Below are 15,461 nucleotides of genomic sequence, written 5' to 3' on the forward strand. Positions count from 1 at the left end.
TTCACTACACATTTGTCTTTTCCAAGAGCTCTTCCAAGATGGGAAAGGGCATTGTTTATATGGTAGTGAAAGCATGAGTTCTGGAGTCAGGGATCTGGGCTGTAATCTTAGCTCTGCCACTCACCCACTGAGTGATGCCGACAAGTGACTTAGTCTCTGACCTCACCGCTCCGTCTGTAAAACACTGGTAACAAAGCCAATCTCATGTGAGTGGTAACAAGGATTAAATGAGACAATGTTGGGACACCTGGGTGGCTCAGTCAGTTGAGTGCCTGCCTTCAGCTGGGGTCATGGTCTCAGGGTCCTGGGTTCAAGCCCTGCGTCTGGCTCCCTGCTCAGCGGGGGGGCCTGCTTCTCCCTCTCCCTCTGCTGCTCCCCCTGCTTGTACTGTCTCTCTCTCTGACAAGTAAATAAATAAATAGAATCTTAAAAAAAAAGAGAGAGAGAGGGAGAGAGAGAGACAATGTTGGCACCTTCATCGGGATACCTAACATTAGCTGGTATAACAAAACTTCCCAAATCTCAGTAACTAGATACAACAAGAGTTCACTCCTCTCTCAAGTCACAGGCTCACACAGATTGGGTGTCTTTACTGAATAGCTGCCCTCCAAGAGGTGATTCGGGGACCCAGGCTCCTTCCATCCCCTTGGAGTCCACTGGACCCCTACCACCTGGCTCACAGAATAGCAAAGACAGAGTTAGAGGCCAGGCCAGGAAGTAGCACCCATCAATTCAACTTTACATAAAACAAAATTCAACTTTACAAAACCCAGTCACACATTCCACCTAACTGCAAGGGAAGCAGGAAATATAGCTGTTACGAATACCAGAAATCTTAGAACCTTAGTGTGGACTTTTTAGAACACGGAGAATACATTACTGAATACAAACCAAAGCAAACATACGAATTTCTTTTTTACAAAAGGTATCACAATCATCTGTTGGACATAATTCCAGTTCTGAGTGCTTTCTATGAAGCAGCAAGCTACATGAGGACAGCCTATATTCAAACTCAGGCTCTGCCTGAACAAAACATTAACCTATGTTAGCCATTGTGACATTCTTATCTTAAACCAGGAAGGCTAATTTATGCACTTGACAAGGTTTTTCAAAAGTGCCATGTTCCCCAATCTCTAAGTATATACTTCTGTCTGGGACCCCCTTCCTCTCCACTCATCACCCCACTACCTCTCACTCATCCCTATCAGCTTGGATATCACCTCCTCCAAGAAGCCTTCTCTATTGTCTACCCCCGTTGGGGTCGAGTGCCTGCTTCCTGTGTCCCCACGCTAGTGTGTACTTCCCTTCCCAGCACACTTCTCACAGCATATGAAAATCTCTCTTTACTTTCTGTCTCTAGCTAAATTGTAAATTTCTTGGGGGAAGGGACCTTGTTCTGGTCACCATTTTATCCTCAGCTTTAACACAGTATCTGGCCCAAACAGAGTGTACAGAAAATGTTTATCACATGAGTGAATTAAGAAATCTGACCCTCCTTCAAAATGGCAATGAGGTAAGACTTTTAACTCTTATAACCCAACAACAAAAAAAAGAAAGTAAAGCGTAAAGGCAAGTTCAGCAAGAAACTGCACAGTGTCCTCCTCCTTCAAAAGGTCAGTAGGAACTGAGAAGTCATCTCAAAAGGCGGCCCCACCCCTTGGGTCATGCCTGGATACCTCTGAGCAATTGGCCACACTCTTCATCTTTCAGTTGAGCAACAGAGAGTGCAGAAAACATTGTCACACATTACAAACCCTGGAACTCTTTCTCCCAGCTGATCAGAGGGTGTGGCAACAAGAGCTGTCCCCTTAGGGGGGCTCCGACTGACCCTGTGTCCTGTTGGGCCTGCGTATACCACTCTCCACTATCTACGGAGCTGGGCATCCCTGACCTTCACTCACCATCATCAAAAAGTGAGGTCTTCCTAGTCCTAAAGTAGACCTTCCGACCCCCAATAGGAGCCCCTCCTCAATACTCGCACATACTCTGAAGCAAGTGTCACGGTGCAAGCAGAGTGAAGCAGACAGAGCGTGTCTCCCATGCCCCCACATCTTCGGTACACCTGGAGTGAAATCTCAGATGAGTCAAGTGATATCGAAGCGTGAGTAACCGATGATAAGCTACCCAGTTCTCTAAGAATGCTATTACCCAGCGCGCGGGGGGGCAGGGCGGAAATAGCTCTAAATGTGAGATTTCAGGCAAGCGAGGGAAACCAAAAGGAGCTGAGGGAGGTTGTGGGCACCCTTCCAAAACTATTAAGTCAGAGATGGGACTGCCTATTCTACCGTTAGTTTGGCTCAGAGTCCTACACCGAGGTACTAGGGCAACACCAAGAGTCACACACGTGTCCTAGCAATGTTCCCTGAGCGCCTGGGACAATCTCCTTCCCCAACTCCGAGCTAGCGGCGGGCCTTGGCCACAGCTCCAATCCCAACCCTATTCGTCGGGCAAAACCAGCTCTGACACCCGCACCCCACCTTCTGCCCCACGGCCACCCCACCTGCCCAGGCCTCTTTGACGCGATCACAGCGTGGGGGCCTTGGAAGCCGGGAGGGAAGGGTTGGTCAGAACCCCGCCCCCGGCCCGTGACGGCCCGGCGCCCGCCGGGTCCCTGCATCGTCCCCACCCGCGGGGCGCGGTGGCCAGCGCTGGGCAGTGGGCACCCGGCCCCGCACCCGCACGCGGACGCTCGGCCTCGGGGGGCGGGGCTTCCTGGGGCCCCGCCCCTGACGTCAGCCCCGCGAGGCGTGGGCGGGACAGCCCGCCAGCCCCGGCTTTCAGAGGCAGAGCCGCCGAGCCGCTGGTGGAGGCGCGCAGCCTGGCTCCTGCTCCGGCTCCTGCTCCGGCTTCGGCTCCGGCTCCCGCTCCGGCCCCGGAGGATGCGGCGTGCCCAGGATGCTGCCGCGCCTGGTAGTGCTGCTGGCGGTGCTCCTCAGCCTGCGCCTCGGCTCCTGCGCGCGCGGTAAGGATCGCAGCCTGGCCCTGCCCGGCCCTCTCCGCGCCCGCCCGGCGGGGCTGGGTGCGCGTCCACTCCCGACTCGCGCTCTTCGTCGCCCCTACGTTATAGTTGTGCGTTCCACGGAGAACCCCGTCTGGCTGTCCCTCTGGGGAGGGGGGCGTCCATTGTCTACCCCACCCCAGAAGCTCCCTCATTCCGGCAAGCCTGGATCTCAGGCTCCCCATTGTGGAAGTGGAAGAGCATGAAATTGATGGGGGGGGGGGGGAGTGGATAGAGAAGTTCAGTGACACCCACCCACGCACCCCCACTTTATCTTCTATCCACCTCCAAGCGAATCAGAAACTTAGTCCTGGCCTTTTGTTGTTGTTCTAGTTCAACTGGTAAGAAGGTTTTCCCCTCTGGGGAATGACTTTGATCCCCCATCTGACTCCACCTTCCCTTAGCCCTCCCCTTAACCTACTTCTTCCCCATGCCATTCCCGCCCCCATCCCAGGTCTTGCCCCCTACTATCACCTGTTGCTCCATCTGATCATTCCTGCTCCTTCTTTAGCCCCTAATGTGCTCCGACTGCCACCTGCCTCCCTCTCCCTCCTCCTACCCCTTAGCTCAGTCTTCTAACCCAGCCAGCTATCCTGGAAAGTTTCTGCAAGAGAGAATAAAGCCTGGAGAGAGAATGCCAGGGCAGGGAGGTGGAGGCACGGAGAGTGGAGCCAGGGAGAGCAGGGACTGAAACTGCGTCTACACCAAAATACAAAGTAAAACCTGCAGTCAGCCATTCACATGATGGAGAACTGAGTCGGGGATATGCAGCCCCAATACCGCGAAGACCCGCTGCGTTTCTCACTTTCCATCTAACGTTTTGAAATTGAAACACAGCCTTGAGAATCAAAGATAGTGTAAAAAGCAAGCAAGAAACAGGGGAGATGTACTTTCTAAGTGCAAATGACAATTCTAGAAGAAGCATTACTAGAGAGATGGTGAGAGGTTAGAGAACAAAGGAAGCCTGAGTGGCTGGCAGATGGAGAGACGTGAAGGGATCGAGGAGGAGAGAACAGACTGGCTATCGGCCCTAACCTACCTCATTGTACTTGATTGGCAAGACTCTTAGAGTAGGTGTATTTATTACATTCTTACAAATGAGAGGTTCGGTGAGGTTAAGTAATTTGCCCAAGTCACACTGACAAGTGTTAGTTGGAGGCTCCTGAAGTTGGAGTGCCCCATGTTGAATGGGGGGTGGGGGCAGGAGGTGGAGTGAGACAGTGGTCAGTAGTATCTCACCGCCGAGCCAAGGGTGCTGGCTCTGTGTGGAAATGTCAGCACAATCTAGAACCAGACCTGCTTCATTCTGTCCGTCCTCACCCAGCCTACAGCCCTGCTAGACGTGGGGGAACGGGGCAAGCATTCAGCTTGGGGTTGCCCAGGAGACCTGTGAAGAGAAACAGGCAGATGCCAACAAGCAGGATATCTGTGTATCCCCAAGAACTCCAGAGAGGAGGCCTTGGGCTGGAGCCAAGGCTGGGGCCAGGGTAGGGACCAGGGATGGGGATGGGGGCCAGCCTTGGGATGAGGCTGGAGCAAGGACAGGGACTAGCTCATCTGAGATGAGAGCTCATTGCTGACAGACATTAGCTTAGCTAATGAGACCTTAGCTCTCAGCCTATGCTTTGTCTCCGGAGATACATCAGACTCCCCTTGGCTCTTCTTAGCCACCACTTCTGTTTCTGATCACAGACAGTGATCTAAGGATACAACACTAGCTCTGGAATCAGACACATGAGGATTCACACTGCCCCTTATTAGCTCCTTTGGCCTTGGGCAAGTCACTCAACCTTTCTGAGCCCCTATTTCTTCTCCGGTAAAATTAGGGCCATAAATGTCTATCCTGTAGGGCTGGTCGTGAGAATTAACTGAAAGAACATATGTAAAGTACTTAGCAGAGAGTCCAGCTCACAGTAAAGTAGTCAATAAATGGAAGCTGGTAGGATGATGGCCACCATCACCGTCGACATCTTCATTGCTGGGGGAGGGCTCTGCGAGCTCTGATATGGACACTCTTCTCGCCAGGGACAGATTTGCCCAGCCCTCCATCTGTGTGGTTTGAAGCAGAATTTTTCTCCCACGTCCTCCACTGGACTCCCATCCCGAAACCGTCAAACAGCACCTACTATGAAGTAGAGCTCCTGAGGTATGGAAAGGGGAGGATGGAGAAAGGAGGGAGGTGGGTGCGGGAGGGGGCACACGCATCTCCTTCACTTCCCTGGCATGGGAAGACATAGCTGTCTTGTTATTGAAGTAACACCGGGAAGGACCCTGGTATATATCAATCGGTTGACAAGTACTGATTGATCCCCATATGTGTTGAGCAGTGTGCTGGGAGCTCTTGGATGAGAAAGCCAAGGTATTTCCTTTTCCCTCAAGTTTTTTCCATCTTATTGGAGAAACAAGAAATGCATCCCTAATATAATTGGGAAACAAGGAAACCCTAACGGACTGTAAATATAATTGGGAGAAAGCCTGAGAAGTGAGGTTGTATTGCAGTGGGTAGCAAGTCTTCCTGGAGGAGTTAGAGATCTGTTAGATATTCCAATCTAAGAGAAACTGGTATGCAGTCCCAGAGCCAAGAGCGATCCTCTTGCAGTTAGATGCCCGGGACCAGAGAAAATACGCGGCAGGCTGTACCTCATGGGAGCTCTCTCCCTGGGCCCCTTGCTTTCCTCTTAAAGGAGGTAGGTTTGAACGCAAGTTCCTCTACTAGTGCCTTGCCTGATATCTCCCCAGGTATGGGCTAGAACTCTGGAAGTCCATCCCCAGCTGCAGCCAGACCCAGGTGTCGTTCTGTGATCTCACTGTGGTGACCCTGGACCTGTACCACAACAATGGCTACCGAGCCAAGGTCCGCACGGTGGATGGAAACCAGTACTCCAACTGGACCTTCACCAACACCCGCTTCTCCGTGGATGAAGGTGCTTTTCCTCCCCTGGGCCTAGAAGATGGCTTTGGGGGTTCCTTCCTGCCAGAAACTCTAGTCTAGAATGTGACTCTGTTCCCGTAGCTCACCATCCAGCCGGGCTTCCCGGGTGAGGACCTAGTTGCCCAAATAACTAATCAGGACTTTTGGGAAGATTTAGATGAAAAGAGCCGAGTTGTTCAAGATTTAAAAGGGAACTGGAGTTGTTTATCCTACAGAAGAGAAGTCTTGGGGTGGTTTGGAGCAGCTGAGTCACAAGGGCCAGACCTGTGTACTTGTAGAGTTCTGGAAGAGGAAGTAAATCCAAAAGCACTCAGCACAGAGCAAGAAACAGTAGGCAGAATCGGATCCAGTCCTCAATCCTTGGGGCCGAACTCCCAGTGATCAGGGTGTGAGGCTTTGAAGCAGGGAGATGCTACTGAAGAAGGGTTGGGGGTCTCTCTCAGCAGACATAAGAGAAAAGGGTAAGCCCCAGACTTGCTGGGATTTTGCCATTCTATGAATTGGAATTGACCGTGCTCTATATGAGTGTGGTGAGCCTGCTCTGCAAAATTCAGAGTCAGAACCAATGGTCTTCGAGGTCTTTGGCTCCCAAATGCCTGCCCGCAGGCCAGTGCTTAGCTGGCTACAGAAACATTACCTGAGGAATGTGTTTAAAAATCAATGTGTCCAGGGCCCAGCTTCAAAAATTCAAGTTCACTGTGTCCTGAGTGGACCCGGGGCATCTGTATTTGTAATGTACTTCCCAGGAAGTCCTTATGTGCTGCCAGGTTGAGAAAGCGGTGGCCCAGGTTTTAGGGTGGGTAAAGCTTGACCCTAGAGGCCAGGCATGGGCAGGGCACCCAGGCCCTCCCCAGCCTGCAGTCCTCATCATTTTGCCTCCCCACCAGTGACTCTGACGATTGGCAGTGTGAAGCTAGAGGTGCACAATGGCATCATCCTCGGGAAGATCCAGCCCCCCAGGCCCAAGATAGCCCCTGCGGGTGACACTTACGAAAGCGTCTTCCAACACTTCCGCGAGTATGAGATTCAGATTCGCAAGGTGCCGGGGAACTACACGGTACGGGCCTCCCCAGGGCCACAGGACGTCTGTGTTTGTAACGCAGTGGGCTCCCTGCGCCTCCTTGTCAGCGGGGCTGGTAGCACCTTCTGTGCACCCCTGGGGAACTTTGCTGGCAGAGTGGAGAGGGAGGGCGTGGGGCAGGGGAGGGAGCTGAGATGACCTCAGCCCTCAAATCTGTGCTCCTGCCAGGTGGCAGGGAACACATGGCCCACTAGTGTCAGGCACCACACAAGACATTTAATAGCTGTTATTCCTGATCCCCTGGCAGGTGGATATTTTATTCCATTTTATAAATGGGAAAATGTGGCTCCAAGAGGCTATGTAATTGCCCACGGACACCCCCTAAGTGGGAGATCTGGAATCTGCCAGATCCATCCTCTTCCCACCATTTGACACCAGCCCCTTCTAGGAAGGTCCTCAGCGACTATAAAATGTTCCTTTTCTCTTTTTGTACAAAATAAGTCATGTTAATCACAGAGATCTTGGGCTGCGTTGATAATACTGGGTTTGTCATGTCAGGGAAAGGACACTGAAGGGGGTGGCCTGGAGCATCTCTGATGGCTCCCCCACTCTCAGCTTCCGTGGTCCGTGAATCAAGGGTACATTTTGTTTATTGCTGTTGGTTTTGTTTCAGTTCACAAAGGAGAAGGTGAAGCATGAAAACTTCAGCCTCTCACCCCCTGGAGATCTGGGAGAGTTCTGTGTCAAGGTGAAGCCGTCTGTGAGCTCCCGCCTGAACAAGGGGGTATGGTCCAAGGAGGAGTGCGTCGTGCTCACCCAGCAGTGTGAGTCTGCGGTTGGGGCTGCTGTCTGGGGGGCGGGAGGCAGGAAGGGCCTCACACGATCCAAAAAGCATCAGTTGAGGACCACTGATGCCAGGGGCACTCCCCCACATGGCCCTATGAGAAAGCTCCTATGGTCCCCATTTTAGAGATGCGGGACCTGAGGCTCTGTGGGTCTGAACAGCTTTCTGGGGCATGGAGGCAGAGCCAGGTCTCTTGATTCTGCTGCTGCTGGTGTTCTGCTTGAGCACAGCTGTGCTTCCCAAGAACCGCTCCCCTCCCCCCTCCCTGTCCCAGGCCCGCTCTGTCAGCTGCGATAGTTCCTGTTTGTTACATCCCTCTGCTGTCTTTTCTTGAGGCTGGGCACAGAGGGCCTTCTCCTTGTCCCCCCTCCCCATGGAACTGAGCTGACCCCTGCCAGAGCTGCTAAAGCCAGGCTCTCCGCAGGTGCTGGGGACGGGAGGGAAAGGAGGGAGGGGAGAGGACCTGGGATGTGAAGGCCATGGTCTTGTCCATGAGGATCTTACAGTCTGGCTGGGGAGACAGGGCGTGCCCAGAGGAAGCTGTAAATAGCAACTCAGGGCAACATATGCCCCAACCAGTCATGCCAGGCCAGCAAGGCCCAGCAAGGACCAGAGTGACTCCCTGTATTTCTACATTTCAGTTCATGAAGGACACTCACAAGTTCATTGTCATTTAGCCTCACTCTCATTTAAGCAGAGTTAAGGCACCATCCCTGTGTTGGGCAGCCTTAAGAGCTTTTTTAACATTCACTCACTGGTAGAAGAACTAAGTTTTGTGGACAGGTCTGGCTTCAAATCTCAGCTTTACCACTCACGAGGTATATGATCTTGGGTAAGTTACATAAACTCTCTAGGCCCCAGGATCCTATTGTGTATAGGGATGATCATAGTACTCACCTCCTAGGGTTGTTATAAGGATCAGGTAACATAAGTTAAGGGAGGTGTGCTGTGTACTTCACAATCATGTGGTAGGCACTATTATTTTTCCCATGTTATAGATGGGGAAACTGAGGCTCAGAGCGGCTGAGTCAGTGGTGGAGCTGGGACTGGCGCCAGGCCTCCAATCTTACCTGCTGTCCCATCCTGCCCCCCATTCCACGTGCTGTGGTGTGAGTTGTGTGCAGAGCTGGAGGCAGGGTCGGTGGGTCTAGTGAGGGAATCTCTTCAGGACAGAGGTTGGAAGGCCAGGCAGGGATTTCCAAGGATCCAGAAGCATCTGGTTGTGGCCTAGAGGGGGTCACCGGGGGCCGCTGACTGAGTGGCTCCTAAAAGTGGCCGTGGGCTCCTGGGATCCAGGCCACAGACACATCTCTCTGGGCCCGCAGATTTCACCACGACCAACCTCAGCATCTTCTTCACCTTCGTCCTGCTTCTGTGCGGAGCCCTGGCCTACTGCCTGGCCCTGCATCTGTACGTGCGGCGCCGGAGGAAGCTGCCCACCGTCCTGGTGAGTCCCGGGGCGGGGGGGGGCACTGGCCCATCCTTCCTTGCCATACCAAGACTCCAGGAGACGGGGGGCTCCCTCCCAGACAGTCCCTTCCCTCAGCCCTGACATTATCAGGAGGCCCCTTCATCAAGGACCGTGGGGACAGAGGGAGGGCTTAAATGCAAAGCCCAGTGCTGAGAACATTGCCTTCTAAGGGCCCCCGATAAGACACATACTGAGTAGTCCCAACCCCCCACGTGCCATTTTGTTACTGTTTACTAACAACTGGCCATGGGCCAGCCCGTGTGCATCAGTACCTCTGAAGCAGGTGGGGTTATTATCTTCATTTTACAAGGGAGGAAACTGAGGCATGGAGCGATTGTTCCGTGCACGGGGGCCAGGGAGCCAGGAGAAGTCAGGAAGAGCCCAGTCTCTCCCAGCCCTGCCAGCTGGTGATGATGAGTGTTCCAGAAGAGGAGGAACACGCGGCTGGGAGCCCAGGCTTAGGGCTACTGCCAGAGCAACAGGGAGCAGAACGAGGGCTGCTGCCCAGGAGGAGGGGTCGTGGGGTGGCCAGGGTCTCTGCCCCCCACCCAGAGCATCTCCTCTTGCCACACGGCGCGGGCAGCTGGTGCACTTGTGCTTAGCCAGCCTCCAGAATGCAGCTCGCAGCACTGGGCAGCATGTCCAAACCTCTGCCTGGCCCGCCTGGGACTCAGGCTGCTCTGGAGGTTGCCGCCACATCCCCACAGTGGCCATCACTGTGAGGGCCACGGGCTCTGCTGGGAAGGACCGGCTCCATCGGGGAGGACCTTCCGTTGGGAGGGCTACCCCCCCAAGAGGGATCCCAGGATTTCTAGGAAAAAAAGGAGAGAGACAAAGACCCTTTGGAATTATGTTGAGTAAGAACTCTAGGGAGTGGGGATGTGGGGAGAGAAGGGACCGCCTGGCCTAATTAGGCTCTTTGTCCGGCAGCAAAGGACTGTGTTCCTAGCCCCAGTGCCCTGGGTAGAGTGGTATGACGAGGAGCCTTACAGAATTAAAAAGTTCTTCTTGTGTCTAACTGAAGTATATAACTCATTGTCCCTTCTCTGTGCTCCGGGGAGATTCCGTTCCACAAACATGTATGCATCGGCCTGTTTAACAAGTGCTCTGAGCATGTTCTGTATGCAGGGCCTGGAACCGGGATGGGGGCTGCGCTCAGGGACGGATGACGAGAAAGCAGAGGGGTGGGGGAGGCTGGTCCTGGTAACTGGAGCCAGGGATTCCTCGGTGGGCGTCAGAAAGAGCATCTAGGAAGAGATCAGTGAAGTGGCCGTTGAGCTACAGTTATTGAGCACCAATGACAGGCCACATGTGGTCTGGGAAGAAGCTGATTCATGCGGCCCTTGGTCCCAAGGGGCTTGATTACAGCCCGGTAGGGCAGCCAGCGTAGAATCTATTACTTCTAATGCAAGCCAGGGAAATAGGCACAGGTGCAAAATGCCAGAGGAGACAACGCAGCCTCTGGGTTTTCATTCCTCTGTGCCATTTGGATCACAGAAGTGAGCTCTCCTTGAGAATGTTTTCCTTCTCAAGATAAATGCAGCCCAGTTGGTTCATCTAATGATGGTGGTCATTACTAACTTCATGAATAACTTCGAGTGCACAGAGCACTTTCACATTCATATGCTTATTCCCACTCATGCGCTGTTCTGATCTGCTCTTTGGATAAATGGGGATTTCAGATCAGGACAGTGGAGTACAAATCGCAGGTTTGTTCTCTGCCGCTGTGACTTTGTGCAAGTCATTTCACTTCTCTGAAGTTCGATTCTCTCCTTAGATTGGAGGGTAAAATTCAATGTGCCCAATATTTACTGAGTGCTTTCTCTGTGCCAGGCACTGTTCTAAGCACTTGCCGTGCATTAACTACAACACAAGGAGGCCGGTACTGTGACTATTTCTGTTTTATAGGCGAGGAACTAAAGCACAAAGAGGGCAAATAATTCAGCCAAGGCGGCACAGCTGATACAAGGCAGAGCTGGGATATGAACCATGCAGTCTGGCTCTAGAAACAGATTATCCTTAATCACCAACTTGTGTGATATTCATAGGAACTCAACCAATTAAGAGGTGCATTTGAGTCCAAACTTACAAAGGGAATGAGGGCAGGTGTGCTGAGTCAGTAAGTCAGTCAACAAACTTTAAGAGAGCCTCCTATGTGCCAGCCCAGTTTAAGTTCCGGGAACAGAGTGGCAGACAAAACTAGACAGCTCCTGTCCTCAAGAAGCTTATATTCTGCTGGGTGTGGGGAGTAAGTGTGGCTAGAGAGCAGGTTGTGGTGGGAGGCAGAAAATAAATTTAAAAAGAATTTCAGGAACCAAGTGCTAGGAAGAAGTAACGAGGTGAATGTAGAGAGGGTCGCAGCACTGCCTTAGCCAGGATGATCGGGAAGGCCTCTCTGGGGAGAAACATCTGAGCTGAGACCCAAATGTTAGAACGACACAGCCAGAGCAAGTGCTGAAAGAAGTGTTCCCACCACAGGGCGTAGCATGTGCAAAGGCCCTGAGAGCACTGAGCTGATGCATGAGCAGGAAGAACCCCAGTGTGGCTGAGACGGAACAGCAAGGGGGAGAGGGATTAAGTGACTTTCCCTGGGACTCTGGGCAGGTCGTGGGGAGCAGCTCCTCCCGCGCTGCTAATTCTGTGCTCGTTCCACTGCCCCACGTGGCAGCCACCCTGTGTTTGCGCAAGTCACTTAATCTGGTGAACTTTGGAGAAGTTAATTTTGTGTCTCACATCCAGCATTTTAAAAAATGAAATGGACAAGCGAGGATAACGGAGGGGACAGGATAGGACAGGGTAGGATAGACTAGAACAGGAGTAGAATAGGAGAGAGTAGTAGTGTAGACCACGGTACCCGGCTAGTAAAACGTACTCTTTCGTGAAACTGCTTTCAGTTTATGGGATATCTATATACAGGCGTCGTGGAACACATTTCTTATTTGGGATCATAGTCCAAAAAAGTTTGAAACACACTTCTAGATCTATCTAGATGAGTCCGGCTTGCTCTCAGGTTTGGAAAGGACTGTGCTGGGGCCGAGAACATTCACCGTTCCCGGCCGGCTCCCCTTCTGCCTGCCGTTCCATCTGGGCTGCGAGCGTGCAGGCCTGAGCCAAACTGAGAATCGCACTAAGAGGAAAGGTCGATTCTGAAATGAAACAAAAAGTGCAGGTGACTCTGTGGCTCCTCGGTTAGAGCAGAACCTTCTCGAGCCCGCCTCCTGGCCCCAGGGCCAGGCCTGCAGCGCCAGAGCGGGTCCCCGCAGGTAACCCTCGCTTCTCTCACTCTGCCCTCTCCTCTCCAGGTCTTCGAGAAGCCCCAGGCCTCCAGCTTTGTCAGCCAGCTTCCCTGCCCCGAGCCCCAGGACGCCATCCATCCCCTGGACGAGGAGGCCTGCCCCAAAGTGTCCCCAGAGCTGAAGAACTCGGAACTGCACGGCAGCACGGACAGTGGCTTTGGCAGTGCCAAGCCATCCCTGCAGAATGAAGAGCCCCAGTTCCTCCTCCCTGCCCCCCACCCCCAGGCTGGCGGCACCGCGGGCAAGGGGGCGCTCCCGGAGCTGGAGGGCGGCGGCGGCGGCAGCGCGGACAGCGGGATCTGCCTGCAGGAGCCCGGCCTGAGTCCCGGCACTGGCCCCAGCTGGGAGCGGCGGGTGGGGCACAGCAGCCCGGGCCGGGATGACAGTGGCATCGGCCTAGTCCAGAACTCTGAGGGGCAGCCTGGGGACGGGCGGAGTGGCTCCACCTTGGGCCCTGTCAATGCCCCCGGGCCTGAGGGGCCTGGGGAAGAAGACCCAGCCTCAGTGGCATTCCGGGGCTACCTGAAGCAGACCAGATGCACAGAGGAGAAAGCAGCCAAGACAGGCTGCCTGGAGGAAGAGTCCTCTTTGACAGATAGCCTTGGCCCCGGGTTCAGGATGTGCCTGGATGCCGAGGCAGGCTGGTCTCCACCAGTGCTGGCCAAGGGCTATTTGAAACAGGACCCAGGAATGACTGTCACTACCTCGGGGACCTCAACTGGACAGTGGGACCAGCCAACGGAGGAATGGTCACTCCTGGGCTTGACCAGCTGTGCTGACCTAGGAGCATCTGACTGGAGCTTGGCCCATGATCTTGCCCCTGTGGACTGTGTGGCAGCCCCAGGCGGTCTCCTGGGCAGTTTCGACTCAAACCTGGTCACCCTGCCACTGATCTCCAGCCTCCACTCCGATGAGTGACTCAGGCTAAGGGGCTGCTTTTGATTTCAGCCATGAGGGCCCCCCGGGGTCAGAAGTGACGCACGAGGCCAGTGTGAGCCCTCATCGGCAGGCCCAGCAGGGCTGGCCAAGGGGCCCAGGGCAGAGAGAGACTCTCTGTGATTGGCGTCGGCCTGGGCTGCAGGAGGGCTCCAAAGACTCAGGCAGAGCCAGGCAGGGCCGGGCGGAGGTCTCCTCCCTCCTCCGGGCTCTTCCTGTACTGTAACAGATTATTTGCTCAGGGGAATCACTGGTTTTCTGGAATTGGGAGGCCCAAGCTGCAGTCAGGAAGGACCCAGGCCTCCCCCCTAGACCAGCCAAGTGCCAGGGCTTCCAGCCAGATGGAGGGCTGGGCAGGGCAGTTTCCCTGAAGGGGCCATTTCTAGGAGGACAAAGGAGGGAGCAGAGACCAAGTCTGATCTCTGGCATGGTCAGAGCTGGTCAGCCTGGGATGGTCATAGGAAGAAGCTTCCCGGCTGGCAGTCCTCCCAGGCAGGGAGCTTGTCACGGAAGATCTTAAGATGTATCTGTCCTGGTCAGTCAGTCTACCACCATGGTTATAGAGCCACCAGGGGATGAAGCCCCTGTGGCCGAGCTACTCACTACCTCCACCCTATTGCCCCCCACCATCTTGCTGATGGTACCAGAGAAACCACGGTTCTTTGTATTGGGCAAAATTCAACACTTCAGGTGGTCTCTGGGCTTGGGCACCAGCTTGCCCACCCCAGACGGTCAGGGTTGGGACCTACACTGTTTACTGCTAGTATCCAGCTACAGACCCACGGGACATGGCACTGGGCTCCGACCCATGCTCTCTGTGTCCAGCTGTGTGAGCTTGGGCCAAGCCACTTCTCAGAGACCCTGTTATCCTCTGATAGCATATGTGGAATAATGACTCAGTCTCCAGTGGGCCCTCCATGCTGGATGGTAACCAAGCTGGCATCAGGGGTGGCATCCCCAGCCTGGTGTGGCCCTGGGCTGGGAGGAAGTTGCCTGCAGAACCTATATCTGCACAGAGCCAGCTTCTTTCGCATGCTGGGGATTAACAAATTTAGCAGAAGTCCATGGAGTCATGCGAAGAGGACTACCCGACCCTGGGCCCAGGAAGGGAACAGGTATAGGCCCTGCCTCCCCATAGTCCGTTTGGATTCTATCTTCAAAGTGAGTTTACAGTCCAAGGGCAAGGAAGCTGGGGGGAGTGGCAGGCCTGGGGTCTGCCCGCGCCCCCCTTCCGGGTCACCCCTCGGCCCTGCATTTTTCTGTGGCATTCTGAGAAGAGACACTCCAGCTCAGGAAATCCACCCAGAACCACCCCGACTCCCCCACCACATCCTACCCAGAAGCTCTGATGTGCCAGTCTGATAACTGAACTCCCTCTCAAAACTTGGGCTTGCGGGAAGATGCCTCAGGGTTCCCTTGGAAGGTTTGTTTATTTATTTTGTTCACTTATTTATTGAAGCAGCAGCACGGTACAGTGCAAGGATTCTGGGTATTTCAAGAACCTGGAGGTTCTCGTTCTGACTCCACTGTTTCTTGCATCTCCTCATCTGTAAACTGAAGGGTCTCGGTTTCTTTGTCAAACTAGAAAGCCACACCTGCCGTGTTCAATGGACAGGGGTGTGAGGCTCCGAGGCGGTGGGTCTGAATGTGCCTTGCACGCAAGGCTCTCTAAATCAGAGACGCATGTTTTTTATTTCAATAAATTGTCAGGACCTCAGGAATCATGTGAAACCAGTCAAATTTCTGATCAAAAACGGTGACTGGTGGAAGCCTCAAGCTGTTGATAATTGAGGTTGATAAGATGTGTGATGTTGCTTGAGCACAAACGAAGACTCGGGCTCAAGTCAGACAGACACAGGTAGGAGTCCTCACGCTAACATGAAGTATGTAATGGGTATGGATAACAGTGTTTTGAGTGTGGCGTCTGGCCAGTTGGAAAAGAGACCAGACCAGACCTCCCTGG

The 15,461-nt window shown here is 53.7% G+C and overlaps 1 protein-coding gene across 2 annotated transcripts; it reads left to right on the forward strand.

The window, feature by feature from the left end:
• The first annotated feature begins 2,794 nt into the window (after positions 1 to 2,794).
• Positions 2,795 to 15,215, forward strand: IL10RA (interleukin 10 receptor subunit alpha). Of its 2 annotated transcripts, none has more exons than XM_032427977.1 (7): positions 2,795 to 2,962; positions 5,024 to 5,144; positions 5,738 to 5,922; positions 6,818 to 6,987; positions 7,625 to 7,775; positions 9,121 to 9,242; positions 12,569 to 15,215. In XM_032427977.1, the coding sequence occupies exons 1-7, from the start codon at positions 2,896 to 2,898 to the stop codon at positions 13,478 to 13,480; spliced, it is 1,728 nt and encodes a 575-aa protein (XP_032283868.1). In that variant the 5' UTR covers positions 2,795 to 2,895; the 3' UTR covers positions 13,481 to 15,215. The 2 variants fall into 2 exon arrangements, with proteins under 2 accessions (XP_032283868.1, XP_032283870.1); XM_032427979.1 differs by having other exon boundaries at positions 5,030 to 5,144.
• Positions 15,216 to 15,461: the final 246 nt, after the last annotated feature.

This window comes from Phoca vitulina, unplaced genomic scaffold, assembly GCF_004348235.1.
Source record: "Phoca vitulina isolate PV1807 unplaced genomic scaffold, GSC_HSeal_1.0 scaffold38, whole genome shotgun sequence".
NCBI classification, from domain to species: Eukaryota; Metazoa; Chordata; class Mammalia; order Carnivora; family Phocidae; genus Phoca; species Phoca vitulina.

Coding starts and splice junctions, on each gene's coding strand:
- IL10RA (XM_032427977.1), top strand. CDS start 2,896: ATGCTGCCGCGCCTGGTAGTGCTGCTGGCGGTGCTCCTCAGCCTGCGC. Junction 2,963..5,023: donor CCTCGGCTCCTGCGCGCGCG/GTAAGGATCGCA, acceptor TCTTCTCGCCAG/GGACAGATTTGCCCAGCCCT. Junction 5,923..6,817: donor CCGCTTCTCCGTGGATGAAG/GTGCTTTTCCTC, acceptor CCTCCCCACCAG/TGACTCTGACGATTGGCAGT.